General features: G+C 37.2%; 1 protein-coding gene across 3 annotated transcripts in view; it reads left to right on the top strand.

Moving 5' to 3' along the window:
• The window catches only part of LOC149573100 (Tetratricopeptide repeat (TPR)-like superfamily protein), a 107,203-nt gene that overhangs the window by 57,561 nt on the left and 31,366 nt on the right, over positions 1–18,276 (top strand). For all 3 annotated transcript variants that reach the window (XM_089814276.1, XM_089814278.1, XM_089814277.1), the window contains 2 exons: positions 5,777–5,896; positions 5,994–6,034. In XM_089814276.1, the coding sequence (XP_089670402.1) occupies positions 5,777–5,896; positions 5,994–6,034 (161 nt within the window). The remainder of the gene's footprint in view (positions 1–5,776; positions 5,897–5,993; positions 6,035–18,276) is intronic.

Genomic DNA, 18,276 nt, shown 5'->3' with positions numbered 1-18,276 from the left:
TCTAGTTATGCAGCAAACATGAGTGATTTGTCTAAATCAAAACCAACCAATGTTTCAGATACTATTAAACATACAGTTTGAAGGATGCCATGACGGAAGAATACCAATCCATTATGAAGAATGATGTTTGGGAAATTGTTCGAAGACCTGAAGGAAAATCCGTTGTTTCTTCTAAGCGGATATTTAAAATCAAGCATGCTGCTGACGGTAGCATTGAAAAATATAAAGTCAGATTCATGGCAGGGGATTCTCTTAGAAAGAGGGGATCGATTATGAAGAAACCTTTGCTCCTGTTGCCAGATACACCTCTGTAAGAGTAGTCCTAGCTATTGCAACATCGAAGGGATGGAAAGTACATCAGATGGATGTAAAAACAACATTTCTGAATGGAAAGATTACAAAAGAGGTATATTTGGAGCAACTTGAAGGATTTGAAACTCATAACCCTAAAGTTTTTGTTTGTAGGCCCAAGAAAGCTCTCTATGGGCTTAAACAGACTCCAAGGCTTGGTATGAAAGAATTGATAAATATCTCACCGGCTTAGGATTCTCCAAGAATGAAGCTGATCCAAATCTATATTATTTAAGGGATAAAGATGATATAGTAATTTTAATACTGTATGTTGATGATTTACTAATAATAGGCGATGATCATCTCATAGATCAATGCAAGAAAGATCTAATTAGAGAATATGAGAAGAAAGATTTATGACTTCTTCATTACTACCTAGGATTGGAAGTATGACAGAATTCTGATAACATCATACTTAATCAAGGAAGGTATACATTAGACATCTTCAAGAGATTTGGAATGTGGAACTACAGGCCTATGTCTTCTCCAATGGAGACTAATTTACATAAATTTAAGGAAGCAACAACAAAATCACCTTCCATAGATTCTACTCTTTACAGACAGATGATTGGGCCCCTTATGTACTTGGTAAATACAAGACTTGATATTTGCTATGCTGTTAATGCCTTAAGTCAGTTTATGTGTGAGCCAAAGTAGATCACCTAGTTGTAGTCAAACACATCATGAGATACTTACAAGGCACTCTTAACCTTGGGCTCAAGTATGAAAAAGTTGAATTGGACCTTCATGGGTGCATAGACTCAGATTGGGCTGGAAGCGTTACTGATAGGAAAAACACTTTAGGATGTTGTTTTAGTTTAGGCTCAGCGATGATATCATGGATATGCAGAAAACAGTCATCAGTAGCACAAAGTTCCACAGAAGCCGAATACATTGCAGCGTCAATGGCCTCTTGGGAAGTAGTTTGGCTTAGAAAGTTACTTGTGGGACTATTTGGTCAAGCCATGAATCCTACAATTATTCATTGTGATAATCAGAGTTCCATCAAGCTTTTGGTGAATCCAGGTTTTCATGATAGGTCCAAGCATATTGAAATTCCTTATCATTATGTAAGAGATATGGTAGATAGGGATACTATAAAATTAGAATACATTTGCACTGCAGATCAGACAACAGATTTTCTTACCAAACCTCTCTCTTGAGTGAAGATAGATCACTTCAAGAAAAGACTTGGTATGGTTGAATTGTAATACTTTTGTATTCTTTAAATTATTATTAAAATAATTTTTATTGTCAGGCTATTGACTGTTATGGGCTCCACCATTTGTATTCATTATCTAAGAGGTGACGATCTTTGAGATAATGAACACTTGTATAAAAGACACTATGAGAGATGATGATCTGTTAGATAATGTGCTGAACAATAGAGATCTACTGTCAGATCTAGATGAGTTCAAGATCACATTGTGATGTAGACATTGTTATGCCTATGAGTCACAATTTGGATAAAGGAAGAATTTTATTATTCTCTGGAGTTTATCCTGTGTTCTGGTAGATCTTAACTCAGGATCATATTGTGATATAGGATTGCCAGTACCTGTGAGTCACAACTTGGACAAATGAAGAATTTAATCATTCTTCGGATTTTATCCTGTGTGTTGCATTCCATGCAATACCGTCATCACTAGTATAATTGATAAGTCATATAACAAGATGGTAATATGACTGAGTATCATGTGTTTTATGATACCACATGCTTAGAAGCTTCAGATAGATATAGGATATCAATCTATGCTTATTCATCTTAATTGATGTTTCTAGATATGTTATCTCTCAGAATGATTATCAAGTTAAGATGGAGTGTTAAAACTGTAACTTCGATTATCATGCTTATCTGATTATACAGATCACACAAATCTTATCTAGCATTAAATAAATATATCTTCCTTCTTAGGCATTATTGACATCTCTTTAGGGATAGTGGTTATTAAGGATAAAACTTAATTGAGTTAGTTAATGTTTTGACAAATCATATTCTCCATTGAGCGCCGATTATGGGAGTACTATTAAGGGCTGACCTAGATAGGGTCATGTCCCTTCAAGGGACATGCCCTTTGGTTGTCATATATATATAAGGTATAATTGTAGATAAAGGACACACAAAGAAATATAGTCTGCTCCTTTAAGCAATTCTGCCTTATACGGATTCTTGTAGAGACAAAAACATTTCAGAATAATATTTATATTATTGACATTACTTCATGCAAGTCTGAATCACAAAGATCATCTTCAGCAAGCATCATAGAAGTTATTATCTCAGTCTGATCACACAGAATTTGTAGAAACTTTACATATTCAAGCTGTACCATCCTCCAGGCTAGTAATAATGTCACCCTAGGTGGCACAATCACTGCAGCAGTTCAAATTTGGGAAGAATCTTTACAGAATTTACAGATTGAACCATCATCAACATATTTTATTCATTTTGTGGGCAATTACATCATGCCGTACAGTCCCAGGCGTACTCCTATCATCCTCTAGGTTGATGTTGTTGGCAGTGGGCCAGCGTCCATCACTGGATTCGCAACATGGTTTAACAAGCTCTTGAGTCTTCGATAAGTGTCTAGTGGTTGTATCAGGCATTGATAGGTTGATCTTTTGGTGCAACGACAATCGTAGCAGTTAACAAGTGGTATCAAAGCTTGGTCATAGGTTTGAATCCTTGCAGGCCGCAGCGACGCTAGGAGGGGGATTGTTGGCAATGAGCCAGTGTCCCTTGCTGGATTCGTGACATGTTCTAACAACCTCCTGTGTCTTCTATAAATTTGGTGGTTGTATCGGGCATTGATAGGTCGATCTTTTGGTGCAATGACAACCCTAGTAGTTAATGGATGTAGGGTTAGGGTGGTGGTCAGAATTGGATTAGTGGTTCAGAGTTAATAGTAATCACTTGCAGATGTAAAATCAGGTGTGGAGAAATTCATTGGTCATCAATTTTCTTCTTGGAAAGTCTGCTGCATCAGTACCGGATCTAGTATAGTTTTTGATGTCATTCTATTGGTTGAAATAAAATAAGTAATGTCTCAATTGGATGTGTAATTTATCTGCAGTTATTGTTTATCAGTTTTCTTTATCATCTTGTGTATTTCCATTCCATATTGTCAAAAAAAATAAAATAAAATTAGAAAACAAAAAAAATCTAAAAAAAATTGTAAATAGCAAAAAACCAAAAAATTATTCTCTCATCATACGCTGGTCAAAGAGAAAAAAAGGGCCAAACACAATCAGATATTTGCCATAGAAAATCCAGTTTGGGATTTCACTGAGACCGGATATGATCCCTCTTGGTCATCATATGAGAGGGTGTTCTTAGTGAGAAATTCATATCCACTCACAATTCTCTACCCAGGCCCAAAAGAGAAAATCATCCCTCTGGGCCATCATGCGGTTCTCTCTACCATACAAGGGGCTGTACCTAGTGAGAAATCCATATCCATCACAATCCTCTGCCCTAGGCCCAAGAGCAGTTATCATACCTCTTGGCCATCATTTGGCTCTTGCCATCCATTTGAGGGGGTGTATCTAGTGAGGAATCCATTATTAGTCACATTCCTCTACCCTAGGCCCAGGAGTAGATGTTATCCCTCTACCATTGGTCCATTACAACCTTTATTGTCCTTCCAATGATTAAAGTTCCTTAGCATAATTCTCAATTAAGGTATAGGTTTGAGGGAACTACAAAAAAGTGTCTGGAGTGTCCTTCCCTTCTAAGCGCAAGGCCAGGGCACTCCTTGGCCTCATGGGACAATCTGTCACAACCATGAAGTGGCATACTTAGAAGAGGACCTCATAACAGTTTCTCCCTCCTATTCCCTTACCATCACTGTCAAGGTAGATGAGATATCCATGTCACTGTCTATGGCCATATAAAATAATAAAAGAGTAATATAATAATGATACGTTGAATGCATATTAATTGCACATATCAATAAGATAAATATCAGGGTGCACAATAAGCATATACACAACATATGAGCAATTACAGAGGAAACCATTTTGTGTCATACCACAGTAGTTATTATTTCTGCTAAATAGATTATATCTTAGACTTGATGAAGGTATAGGGTTGATTTGCTTGTCCTGTCTGCTTTTCTCAGATTAGCTCTTCTGATCACCTTCCCTTTTCTATTGCTTCGTATCAGATTTCTTATTCTTCTACGTCCTTCCTTGGATGCTGAGTTTGTTCTTTTATTTTCCTCTTTTGATATCTTTCGATGGTGGAAAAGGTTGTACCCCTTCCCAATGCTGTTGATTGTTGTAGGAGAGGCGCCTCTTTGTTGTTAACCACTAATCCTTCATATATCTAATCATTTGTTTGACACATTTAGTTGCATGTTATTAAACCGTTCCTCTCTAATCCCCATTCTCAATTCTAATTGTTCAGTTATCATTATTTAGATGAAATTTCTGTCAGTAATAGAGGAGGAAATGAAGTGAGTACTAGTCAATAATTCTCATTTTGCAGAGACATGGACTGTTACTAGTAACGTGATTAACGTTTGAGGGAAAATTGTGAACTCTTACTTATTGTATGAAAATTTCCTGATTGTTTCTCAATAATTCTCATTTTGCAGAGACATGGACTGTTACTAGTACTGTGATTAACATTTGAGGAAAATTGTGTACTCTTACTTATTGTAAGAAAATTTCCTGATTGTTTCTAAGATCTATGTCGATGTTGGGTCTACCTATTTGTAATCTACCTTTCTCTTTTCTACTTCAACATTATCATAAGTTGTAGATATATACATTTTTTCTCTTGTTTTGAATGTGAATTATGATCAATAGTTGGAAACAGCAAGGTAAAATTTAAGACAAGTTTTTTCATCTTTCTGAGAGAAGAAATTTTATTATAGCATTAAAACTGATTTGGATTTCCCCAATGTTTGCACACTATTGATTGCTTGAAGCAATGAATAATAATTATGTCCTGCTTGTCTGAACTCACTTTCTGACTTCGTTAAATGTATATTCTTCTTCCTTAGTTGTAATGATGCATATTGCACACCTTAAATGGCTTCAACCTAATTCCTGACAAGAGTAAAATCAAGGTTTAAATCCCATTTAAAAGAAAAAGATCAGAAATATTGCAGTCCGACTGCTATTTGTTTGAATTTTGCCTGGAGAATTGATGCTGAGAAAGTTCATGTTTTTGGTCAAAACTCTGGTTTTAATCAGCCAAAGTTCAATAAACTATATATGATCTATCAGCTGTGGCCCTTTTTCTACTCATGAATACTTTTTATATGCTTTAGTACTGAAGTTGGTATTTAACAATGGAGATCTGACAATTACATGAGTCACTGTATAATATACACTGCCCTCTTTCTTCTCAAATAAAATATTGATGTAGGTTATTGATTTCAAATTTGTGATTGAATTAATCGTGATGTCAATGTTACAGGAATTTCGACTCAAACAAATGTATCAGGAAGGTCTTAAGAAGTTGCATACTGGAGATTATTTAACAGCTCAGAATTTGTTTGAGGATATTATCCGAGATCCTCTCATATCAATTACAGAGGTATACATATCACTTTATTATGTATAAGTATTTCTTTCTGGCCATCCTCATGGTCAACAGCTGTCTCTGATTTCTTTTAATCTCTGTTTATTGGCAGCTGGAACACAATATAAGTGATAGTCATATCATTCAACTCAGGTATGTGGCCTGTCATTCTAGTTAACTCTAAATATCAGAGGAAGGAAATTGCAGGATTTTAAATGTCAACTTTAAGAATAGTATAATTTTTTCATGATTAGCTTTTCTGATTATGAGGTTGTTTGAATATAATTTCTATCTGTTCTTGCTAATTTTGCTCGACTCAAATAAAGACAATGGTTACAAATTTTTCTTTTTGAAGTAAGCAGTGGTTTGAGGTTGTATAGCAGCTCAGGAAATCCTTAACCAAAAATTATTTCTTTATGTTTCTGTTAATTTATATAATATCACATGCATACTATGCACATGAAGAACTCTACATGGTGTTAATCCTGCTTAGGTGTTGTAGTTAACGAGAGTTAGCTCGCCACCTCTTGTGAGTCTTGAGGGAGTTAACTTGCGTAGTCTCGGTTAGTGGGAGTTGACTACCTAGTCTTCTCCATCATTATGGGCGGTAGCTTCTTTCCTCTCCTATATGTACACTCATTAACTTGGTTAATGACATGCTAATTAGATCCATTTTCTTGTTCAATATATTTTGTTTGCATTCTACGTTTTTTAATTCATCTCGCAAGCAGGAGCATGCATGCGCTTGACTCGTGGGTTTATTTGGTACAGACATTCATTTCAGTAGATCTTGGTGGACTCTCACATTGTATTGGAATAGGAGTTGACTATGTTTGTTTGGTTTGATAATTAATTGTTGAATTAAAACAAATAGAAAAAAAAAAACAATAGGTTCTTGGAATTCAGTTTGCTGTGTTTTGTGTTTCTATATGCTTTGTGAAGAATCAGTTGAGGGGTTCTTGTTGTGTCAAGATTTATGTGAGGTGTGAGAACCAGTGAATCATAATTAGCATAGTAACACAGGGATGTGTCCCCTCGGAAAAAAATCCCCATGTCTTTGAGGCGGAGATGCACCGGGAAATAGGGGGACACCTTTCCAGCATCAACAACAGTGCCACCCATCCGCCGCCATTGCAGCGGAGACAGGGGACATCCCGACATCCCGTGAGGGTACAAGGGGACAAGAACATGTCCCTTGATCCCTCTAGGGGACAGTCGGGTGTCTCCCATCCACTCAAAAAATTTGAAGTTTATTTTGAAAGAAAAAATATAACATTTTTTAAGTATCTCCCAGGGGATGATTAGAGGCCTCCTTCACTACATTTTGGGCCTTGGCATTTTAATGATGTAGTTTGTACTTGTTTTGATATATGAACATTGAATATCATATTGATATTATGTTGCTCAATCTAATCATCTTTATGATGATTGATGAGATACTCGTAGTTTTGAAAATTTGATATCTGACTATTATAATTGCTGATTCGAGTATTTAAAATTTTAATATTTATTGTTCAATGTTCAATGTTCCACTTTCATGTTCAATGTTCAATCACAATGCAATGTTCAACTATTTTAATTTTAGAAAATTACTATTTTCCATTTTACATCTTTGTTTCTTATATTCTTATACATCTTTTCATAACTAGCATTTTAAGTACCACGTTTATAGTATATAGCATATAGTATATACACCTCCCCATTCCTCTCCCATGCTCTGTTGCTGTCCCCCCGCCGTCCCCCCACCGTCCCCAAATTGAGGCCCCTTTGTCCCCCTTGCTCAAAAACTTGTCCCCCTGTCCGATGTGCCACTGTCCCCTAGGGTGGTGTAACTATGATAATTAGGGTTCTTGGTCTGCATGAGAAACCACTGAAGGCCTATAAATATTCTTTGTTTGTGTGAGAAACCAGCAAAAGGCTCCAAATGCCGAGCAAGGGTGTTAGAGAGGCCAAGCAAGTGTGTAAAAAATCTGATTGGCATGAGATGAGGTGAAAGATCTATGGATGAGATAAGAGCTATGTAAAAATGTCAATTAAAGGGCAAATGGGCTGATCAAAGATTGAAGGTGCGATGAAAGTGGCATTGTAAAAGTTTGAAACAAGTAGTCGACTTTTTATGGGCCTTTGGTGTAGGCCAATCCAACAAGAATACAAAAAATGTGATGGGTTTAAAACTAAACATAGGGGATAGATCAGATACAATAAATTTATGAATGTCCAACGAAAGACCACAAAGGGTCAAATGGACTGCCAAGTACAAAACAAGGGTGTCATATCCCCATTTTGAGATAGAATTTTAATAATAATTAGATAATAGAATGTTATTAAATAAATAATGATAATAAAGTTATATTTATAAAACTAGGAAATAATAATTATTTAATCTATATTATTAATGAAATAATATTTAGTATAATATTTTAAATAATTAAAAAATAATAAAATTTCAAAAAGTAAATAAAGAAATAAAATTAAATACAAGAGACAATATTGTAGAAAATATGTTAACTTTCTAAATAGAATTTCATAATAAATAATAATAAACACAAATAAGTAAGTAAATAAATAATATGATATAGAATAATATAAATTAACTAAATCTAATGAAAAGTCAAGAGAGATTTAACAAATAGACACGACTCCTTAAAATTAAGATACAAAAGGGAGGAGAGTTTATTTTAGAGAGGGGAAAAAGGAAGAGGAAAATAGAGGAGTTCAAAAAGGTAAAATGGAAGAGGAAAGTAATATCATGAAGAAAATAAGGAAGTGACTTTTTGAAAAGGTATGAATGATATTGAAAGGATGTGAACGTTCGAAAGGGTCATAATTATGAATAGTTGCGACTCTTTAAAAATATTATGATTATAAAGTATTGGGATTTTTCCAAAGGATTTGTATTATGAAAGGTTGTCACTTTTGGAAGAGGGTAAGAAAGGTATGTTTATGGATTATATTTGTTTAATTATGTTTATGTATTTATTTATATCTATGAATCATACTTGTGGATAGTATTGTGTTAGCTCGTGGGGTTTAACACCATGGATATTAATGAGACTCAAAACATGGAGCATGGAGATATTAAGATCTTCATTGTTCGCCATGGCCGATAATCAATGTGCCAAAATATTCTGATGTTGTCAAACATATGCATATGTCGTTGGCCTTGGATAGAGGATGCCCATCCAAGAAGAATCTTGATGGGGTGTGCTCCCGGGATAACAGCGAGGTAGCTATGAGCTAAGAAGCCTAATCTGGAGACATCCTTAAGATTGGGGTTAACTTAGAGGGTAGAATAATATAGCTAGTTTTATTATTATTGTGATTCTAACATTTATTTTGCAGGTATTACTTGTCCCTCACTAACCGTATTAGTGGGGACATTACAAAGGGGCCAACCCACAACAAGGACACGAAACGGTGGCTGAAGAAAGCAACAACATAAACAAAGAAGAAAAAAAGAACTGGAGGAGAAAGAAAACCCTCCCAAACCCGCATAAGGGTTCCAAACAGATGTGAAAAACTTATGAATTGAAGGATAATCAATAGGACTAGTCAAAACCTTTGTCTGCCTTAGAATGATCTTGAGAGAGGAAGGGTACTTTAGGTAGGAGGTAGTCCTTGACCTCAAAGATTTGGAAAAAGGGGTGATGCCAAGCCAACGCTTGGTATTGTGCGTTGAGTTAAGCCTTGTGAAGGTCGTAATAAGCTGATACAATGGTGGCATCGTGAGACGCTGGTGTTGTAGTGTATGGTCCTGAAGCCTAGGGGCTTGAAAATAAAGGGCAAGGCACATCTGTTTTGTAAATTTGAAGGTGGAGAGTGCCTATAACTCCTTGAAGAGACAATAACCTCCCTTTGGTCTCATAGTAAAGAGGACAATAAAAAATGAAGTTCTCCTTAGACTCAACTTGCTCAATGCTGCAAAGCTGACATATTCTATGCACTTTGTCGATAGCGTGTTTGTTGTTGCAATGGAGCTAATGAGAGCCCACCCTAAAGGAGACAAGAGAGATGTTGAGAGAATGAGGCTAGTGGAGGGATAGGTAGAAAGGGCGGATGACGAGTTTGTCCTTCAACTTTAGAAAGTGATCCGCGTAGAAGACCATCTTAGGGTGAAGGCCCTTGTGGGGATTAACCTAAATAGTGTGGATGAATTGCCAGTAGGTAATGTGTTTGATATACCTATGCAACTTTTGGAAGGGGGAAGAAGATGGGGGTTTGCATTAAGAGAATACTGGAAGGGAGGGAGGCAATCCATTACAATCCCAATACACTTGAGAAGGGTTGAAGTCTTAGCAAACAATTGCGAGCCTGACTAGATGAGATAACATAAGTGACAATAGACTCATAAGAACCATAGGCCAAGTAGGGATGCTTGTGACGCCCTTTACGTGAATCAACAAGTCCATAGAGGTGGTGAAGATACCAAACAAGATCAAAGATGGTGTCAAGCCTAAAGGGATGCACTCCAAACTTTGCTAGAATAATGTTGTGTGGGATGAATTGTTTGCATCAGATAATACGCCAAAGGAGGAGACTCTAAACCCACTTGATAGAGGCCCAATTAGTGTCCAATGAAGGACTCCACACAATCAAACCATAAAGAATAGTAGGTTTGATAAGTGTATCCATAAGTGTCATCTTGGACAAAGTGTCCTGAAAATGCTACCAGAAACACTATTGCTCGAGGAGGGCTGACCAACCGTAAACCTTATTGATTCATGGTTGAAGGACGAGCCTCATGGTAAAGAGGACCCAATAAAAATTGACCCCTAGATATGTGTAAGAGGACGAGATCTCCACCTCCAACCCCCTAAAGAAGAAATGGAGGTGGGTGGTCTTAAGAGCATTAGAGTCCATCACCTTGATCTTTGCCAAATTAACTATCAAATGTCATAATTCACAGTGAAACTCGGGGACTCACACCCCTTCCGAAACCTCGAAGTATTTGTCCTTGAGACGTCTTCGCTTTGGGTACTTGGAGTACCTGAGTATCCCCACCTCCATCATTGCGCAACCACGTTGGTGCTGGGACGTGTACTTGAATTTCTATTTGAATTTTGATTTTTGAATGTTATTATTGGGTATTTACTATTTTATTGTGTTGAATGTTCAATGGTTTTGGTTTGTGTTGCAATTTTGCTATGTTCAAGTATTTCAATTTGGTATGTTATATTGAAACATCATTTCATAACTAGCATTTCAAGTTCTATATGTACAGTATACAACAGCTCCCCTTCCCCCTTGCGTCGCCCTCCCCTCGTCTCGAAAGTGAGGCCCATTGTTCCCCCATTCGGAAAACTTGTCTTGACGCACCTAAGCGTTGATGGTACATTGGACCCATTCGCAACAAGGTGCAAGGTTGGCTATTTGTCTCTATAAATCCTCAAGGGAGGAAGCCAAAAGAACAACATTATTCATGAAGCGCAGAATAGAAATCAAAACTTGGTGAAGAAGACAACCATCCCTAGGAAGAGTATGGTCTCGAAGGTACCTCTGCAACTCATCAATGGAGATGCTAAAATGGGTAGGTGATAGGGGGGTAGCCTTGCTTAACCTTGATAGTGCTCTTGATCCAATCTGAAATCCCAAAAGGTGTCTTAAGATAGCCCAAAACCGACTTGTAAAGTCTCATGATAGCTGCCAATAGAGACCAAAATACCAATTTTCCCAAGTCTATAACAAAGGACTTTTCGTAGGACATAGTCAAATGCTTTGCAAAAGTCCACAGATCAACAATACACCTTCAAGGAGTGATGATGCACCTCCTCAATAATGTCCCAAAGAGTCAAGATGCGATCCATAGTTTGATAATCCGGTCTAAAATTGGCCTGCTCCTTGGCATAGATGTAGTGATGATTCATTTCTCTCGACAAAAGAATATGAAGAGTCATGGCATTCAACTTGGAGGTGGTGTGCCCAACCACAATGGTCCTATAATTATTGGGGTCTGAAATAGGACTCTTCTTGTGGATCAGATGAATGATGTGGTCCGACCAAGAAAAGGGGAAACTTGTGCAAGCAACATGGTTGCAAAGATCGACCGAATGGGAACCAACAACTATGATGTTGTGGTTGAAGAATTCAGCTTGAAAAACCCTCCTTGTTAGCAATCCTACTATAATTCATAGCACCAACTGCCTCCCTTATAGTGCAACCAAAAAGGTGACAATGAGGGGGGTGTTAATATGGAGAGGTGGCTAACTGGGTACATTATAAAGCTCAGAGGTATGGGAAACTAGTAAACCGTGATCAAGGGCGAGGCGGGGTGGGGGCTAGGAGTGGGGTATGATAGGAGAAGAGGGTATGTTAGAATATCTTAGGAGAATGATGGAGGGAGGCATGAAGGGTATGCATGCTTTGACAAATGTGGAGACGCTTCTTATGATGAAGTTGGCAATAGTACTAAAGGGAGGTGTAGGAAGTGTGGTGGAGTGTGAAGGCTGACCGCAAGGCCCGATGAGAAGCCTTACAGTCATCATTGTACCAGTTGTTCATATGGCAAGTGTTCTTAGGCTTGTGAGGAACGAGAAGAGAAGTTGGTGGCGACATGCCCTGAAGAGGAGAAGAGGGGAACAGGGGGGAATTGTCTGAGATGGCAGGTAAAGAAAAGTCATCATTGTCAAAGTGAATAGTGGTGTGGGGATGAAGGGCAAGGGGTGTGAGCAGGAGGGGAGAGGGGATGAGGCATGAGGGTATGCAAAAGATGGACCGACAAAGCACATTCTGATCAATGAGAGGGAGGGAGTAATGGAGAAGATGCTGATAGAGGGGATGGAGGACTTCTAAGAAAGAGAGTAGTCGACCACACTAGCACTGCCACCATAATTCCTGCAGGTGAATATATGTGATCTAGGAAAACACGATAATCCATTAAGTATCACTAGGGTCAAGGACACACAAAGTTGCAAAAGATTTTTTTTGTACTTTGTTAGGGGAGCAACCACATCCTTGGAAAACCTTTGGAACCCCATAATAGTCGGATCTAAAGGCTTAGTGCAAAAGGACTCAACTGTCTAGTTAAGAAGTAGGGTTTGTGTAATCTGAGTCTTGGCATTGAAGTCCTTGAGGAAGAGAAATCCCCAATCGTAGAAAACTGGGTGATGCTTTCATAAAGGTTAGAGAAGGGATCTCTATCAGGATCACTATGGATAGCACAAGGGGAGGATACTAGAGGAAAGTAGCAAACCCCAATGAAGATGCCTCATGTGGGGAAGTACAACATAACCAAACCCACATGAATCTAGTAGAGGCATTTGAAAGCACTATTGAAACCAAACCACGCACCCTATCAAAACTCCTAGTCTCATTCCTGAAAGCTAATATCCAATGAAAACCGACAAAGTGGGAAGAGCTCTAACCAAGCTCTTGTGAAACTCAGTAAGAAACAACAAATTTGAGGAATCTTAAGCATCCAAAAGAAGACCAGAAGAGGACCAAATTGAATGATTGAGTTTCAACAACCAACCTGTAAGTTTGACTTGTCAGAATGCCCCTTGACCCTTGAAACTTGGGGCATCATTTAGCAGCCGCATCGCTAGTTTGGTCTCCCAACCAGGGAGAGGACTATCATGAATTACCACCCTAAGGTTCTTGATCACAACTCGGTTACCGTCTTGCTGTACAACTGCCCTGAGCGCACGTAGCCTATCTGAGGAGTTGAGGAATCGTTGGAATCATATCCAACCCAAGCCTTATCCAGGGATAAGTTTGGGAGCTCAGGCTGGTCACAAAGAAACGCATATGCAACATCAAGGGGGTCAATAGTAATGGGGGCACAAACCTTTAGATTGAGTTTCCTTGTTCCCCTAACCCTATGTTCTGCCAATTTGGAGTGAACTAGTGCCTCAACCTCTATAAGTGGAGGAGAATCCCCATTGTTGCAAATTGATGCCCACAACTGTATTTGTTTCTTTATTTCAGATTTGAGTGTCTTGTTTGTAGTCAAGTTTGGATTGCTTGGCTTGCAATTCGGTAAGTATAGGTTTAACAACTCCCTGCTTTGTGACAAGTTGTCAAAGCTTGCCATTTTCTGCATTGACAAAGGTGAGCATGCTAGAGACATCTTGTAACAAAGTCTTTAGAAATTTATTCTCTGTCTCTTCATGATAGGTCCTCTCCACTAGCTCGGTTATGGTCTTATCAATCAATTTATTAATGAAATCTCTATGTCTAATTTGTTCACTTGGTCGAGTAGTTCTAGATGATTTGCATTTAATGCTTGTTTCTCCTAATAAGTGTGTAGGGGAGCAAGAGTCTTTGAAGAAGAATCCATGGCAAACGGGAATCAAAGAAACAAAGAAGATTACGAAGCATAGAGGTTCAGAAGACAAAGTGCTAGAGGTAGCTACAACATGCTAATAACTGACAATTAGTCATAGAATTAATGGTGAAAGTTGTAGTGAATGCACGAGATAGCTTCAGAGGGATTTAACATTTAAGGATTCATGATAAACACAAAGTGTTTCAAGTATGGAAATGACTGGTGACATAGACAAAATAATAGAATATTAGAGTTTTTTTATGTGTAACTTGGAAATGCTTGGAAGAAAGATGCAGAAGCAAATTAAAAGCAGTTACAGATAGAAGAAGCACTCATAAAACTATCGTGGAAGCACAAAGCTCAGAGAGAGAACACTAAGACTGGATAGAGAGTCCCAACAAATGTTGTGTAAGTAGAGATAGCAAGAAGTCTCTTGTTGTAGATCACCTTTGTACAATGCGAATCTTTCTAATGACATGATGCAGTTCTTGTACTGGTATGTGCTTGGTCTCACGATGAAACCTTAGTAGCATATTGAAGTCATAGGTGTTGTTGTGGTATGTCTCTTGTCGCATGAAGAGGGTATCAAATAGAAGACAATCCACCATCATGAATGCAAATGCAGAGAGAGAGTGTCGATGAATGCAATGTAAATGTAAATATAGGGAGGGAACACCAAGGAGGTGGCCAAAAACCCATCAGTCGTGGTTATGTGCAAGTCATAGGTGATGTCTTCCATCACAATACAACTCACCACGATATCTATCAAGAGGATGTTGCGTGTAGGTTGCAAGTGATAAGAGTAAGTATAGAGAGTCGACACTACTCATTAAAGCTTTTAAAATAGTGATTCAACGTTTAAACTCTAGTTACATCAGAAAGTGTAGCTTCTAGGGCCTAAATTTGAAGTTGTGTACAATGAGGGTGTAACTTCAACCCCCTCTCCAACCTCTATTTGAAAGACACTTTTAAATTTGCTCAGTGTAATTGCAATAAACAACATGGGAAAAACTAAAATTGTTGTAGTTTTGATGGGCAAATCAAAATGGAGTGTTGTTGTGTTCCTCGTTAATAATATTTTTTATGCTTGATCCATTGGAAATATCATTGCAGTAAAATTATCATTCCATTGGACTTGCCTATGCACTAAACATATAGTGTAATGACCATCCTAGAGTTTGTCTTTTGGTGGCAAACACCGTGTAACCTCAACATGCAATATCACATAACACATCACAATATGAGCAGCTAGGTTAGAGTGAGGATCTCTTACAAATTGAGTGCCCCAAAAGCATATAATGATATATCTTTTGCAAATTTTAGGTGCATCAAACAATGCTGAAACCCTTTAATCACCCAACTCAACAAATGCTGAAAAAACTGAAAGCAATAACTTCACCAAAATCAAGTAAATGGGAAATATCAAAACACTTAAAAAATCCTCATTCTAGACCCCCCAAAATTTGAAACTCTATTAAGTAAGATATTTTCCACAAGTCAAGTTGTGATTTGCTATCGAGATTCAATTTTGTAGTTTTTGGGTTAAACTCATTAACCCACGTGCACCCATCTCATGAGAATGAATGGAACATTTAGCACTCGTTGCATCTAGGTGATGCTTACTGAGGTGAAGCACCGAGACTTTCAGAGGTCACACATCCCAGTACTACTCCAACTCAAGTGTGCTTAAGTGCAAAGTTTCCTCCGAGGCCAAGCCCACTTTTCTTGCAACCCCATTTGCAAAACCTTCCATAGGTTTGCGCCCTATGAACCATTCATTAGAAAGTCCCGTAAGCTCGTAATTGATAAGTAGGAGATATTTTCCACCAATCAAATTGTGATACGTTTATTAGTATTCAACCCTATAGTTTTGGAGTCCAACTCATTGATCCATGTTTCAAGAGTAGTGGTTCACAAGAACCCATCTGTCATGGGAAGGAATGAAACACTTGGTACTCATTCCATCTATGTAATGCTCGTCGAGGTGAAGCATCGGGACTTCCTGGGAGGTCACCCATCCTAGTTTTACTCTAGCTCAAGTGCATCTAACCATGAAGTTTCCTACAAGGTTAAAGCCACTTTGCTTGCAACCTCATTTGCAAAACCTTCAGCAAGTGTTGTGCCTCATGAATCACTCATTGGAAAACCCCTTAAGCTTATCACTTGATAAGTAGGAGACATTTTCCACAAGTCAAATTGTGGTATTGCTACGAGGATTCAACTGTGTAGTTCTTGAGTCAAACTCGTTGACCCATGTTTCATGAGTAGTGGTTCACAAGAACCCATCTCTTATGAGAACAAATGGAACACTTAGGAGTGATTGCATCTAGGTGATGTTGATAGAAGCAAAGCCCTGATACTTGTTGTGGAAAATATCTCCCACTTATCAATTGATGAGCTTAAGGGGCTTTCTAATGAATGGTTCATAAGGTACAAAACTTGTTGAAGGTTTTGCAAATGGGGTTGCAAGCAATGCAGGCTTAATCTTGGAGGAAACTTCTTGGTTAAGTGTGCTTGAGATGGAGTAGTATTGGGATAGGCGACCTCTTGGGAAGTCCCGAGACTTGACCTTTGTGAGTGTCACCTAGATACAATGAGTGCTAAGTGTTCCATTCATTCTCATGATAGATGGGTTCTTGTAATGTCCCCACTATTAGTGTTAGTTTGGGACAAGTAATACCTGCAAAATAATGGTTAGAATCACAATAATAACAAATAAACTATATTATTCTACCCTCTAATTTAACCTCAATCTTAAGGATGTCTCTAGATCGGGCTTCCTAGCTCATAGCTACCTCGCTGTCTTCCCGAGAGCGCACCCCTTAAGATTCTTCTTGGACGGGCATCCTCTATCCAAGGCTACTCACATATGCATATGTTGACAACATCAGAATATTCTGGCACATCGATTATTGGTCATGGCGGACAATGAAGATCTTAATATCTTCATGTTCCATGCTTTGATATTGATTCTCAACCATGGCGAACAATGTAGATCTTAATATCTCACATGCTCCATACTTTAGGATCACATTGATTCTTGGCCATGGTGGAGATCTTGATATCTCACATGCTCCATGCTTCGAGTTTCATTAATATCCATTGTGCTAACCCTATAAGTTAACACAATATTATCCACAAGTATGATTCATTAATATAAATAAATTCATAAATATAATTAAACAAATATAATCTATAAACATGCCTTTCTTACCTTCTTTTCTTGGTCCATGTAGCTCTATCTTTAGTTGGCCCTTCAATGAATTATTCCTTCTAGAATTATTTCAACTCTATATTTACTTCCTAAAATTCTTCCTTTTCTAATTATAAGGAAAGGACAATTTTTTTTTCCTTTCTTCTTTTCCAAGAGTCACAACCTTTCATAATACAAATTCTTTGAAAAGTCACAACACTTCATAGTTATAATTCTCTGAAAAGTCACAACACTTCATAAGTAAAATCCTTTGGAAATGTCCCAATACTTTATAATCAATGAAGAGTCAAAACTACTCATAAATATGACCCTTCTAAAGGTTTGCATCCTTTCAATAACATTGATACCTTTTTAGAAAGTCACTTCCTTATTTTCTTCATATTATTTTCCTCTTCCATTTTTTCCTTTCTGAAATCCTCTCTTCTTCTCTTCCTTTTTTCTTTTCTTTCTAAAATAAACTCTCCTTTTATATCGTAATTTTAAGGAGTCATGTCTATTTGTTAAACATCTCTTGATTTTTCATTAGATTTAGTTAATTTATATTATTCTATGTTATATTATTTATTTACTTATTTATTTGTGTTTATTTTATTTATTATGAAATTCTATTTAGAAATTTAACATACTTTCTACAATGTTGTCTCTTGTATTTAATTTGATTTCTTTCTTTACTCATTGAATTTATTTTTTCTTATTATTGAAAATATCATACTAAATATTATTTTACTATAATAAAGCTTAAATAACTATCATTTCCTTATTTTATATTTTAGTATTAGTTTTAATATAACTTTATTATTTATTTAATAACATTATATTATCTAGTTGTTATTAAAATTCTATCTTAAAATAGGGATATGACAGTTCTTGTTAACCAATATTCATGAAACATGGGTCAATTAGTTTGACTTAAAGCGG

This window comes from Cupressus sempervirens, chromosome 2 (assembly GCF_028749045.1).
Source record: "Cupressus sempervirens isolate cs-2001-9-10 chromosome 2, ASM2874904v1, whole genome shotgun sequence".
Lineage (NCBI taxonomy): Eukaryota > Viridiplantae > Streptophyta > Pinopsida > Cupressales > Cupressaceae > Cupressus > Cupressus sempervirens.
Note: the sequence above shows the minus strand (reverse complement) of the source record. Positions and strands in the feature narration are given on the sequence as shown.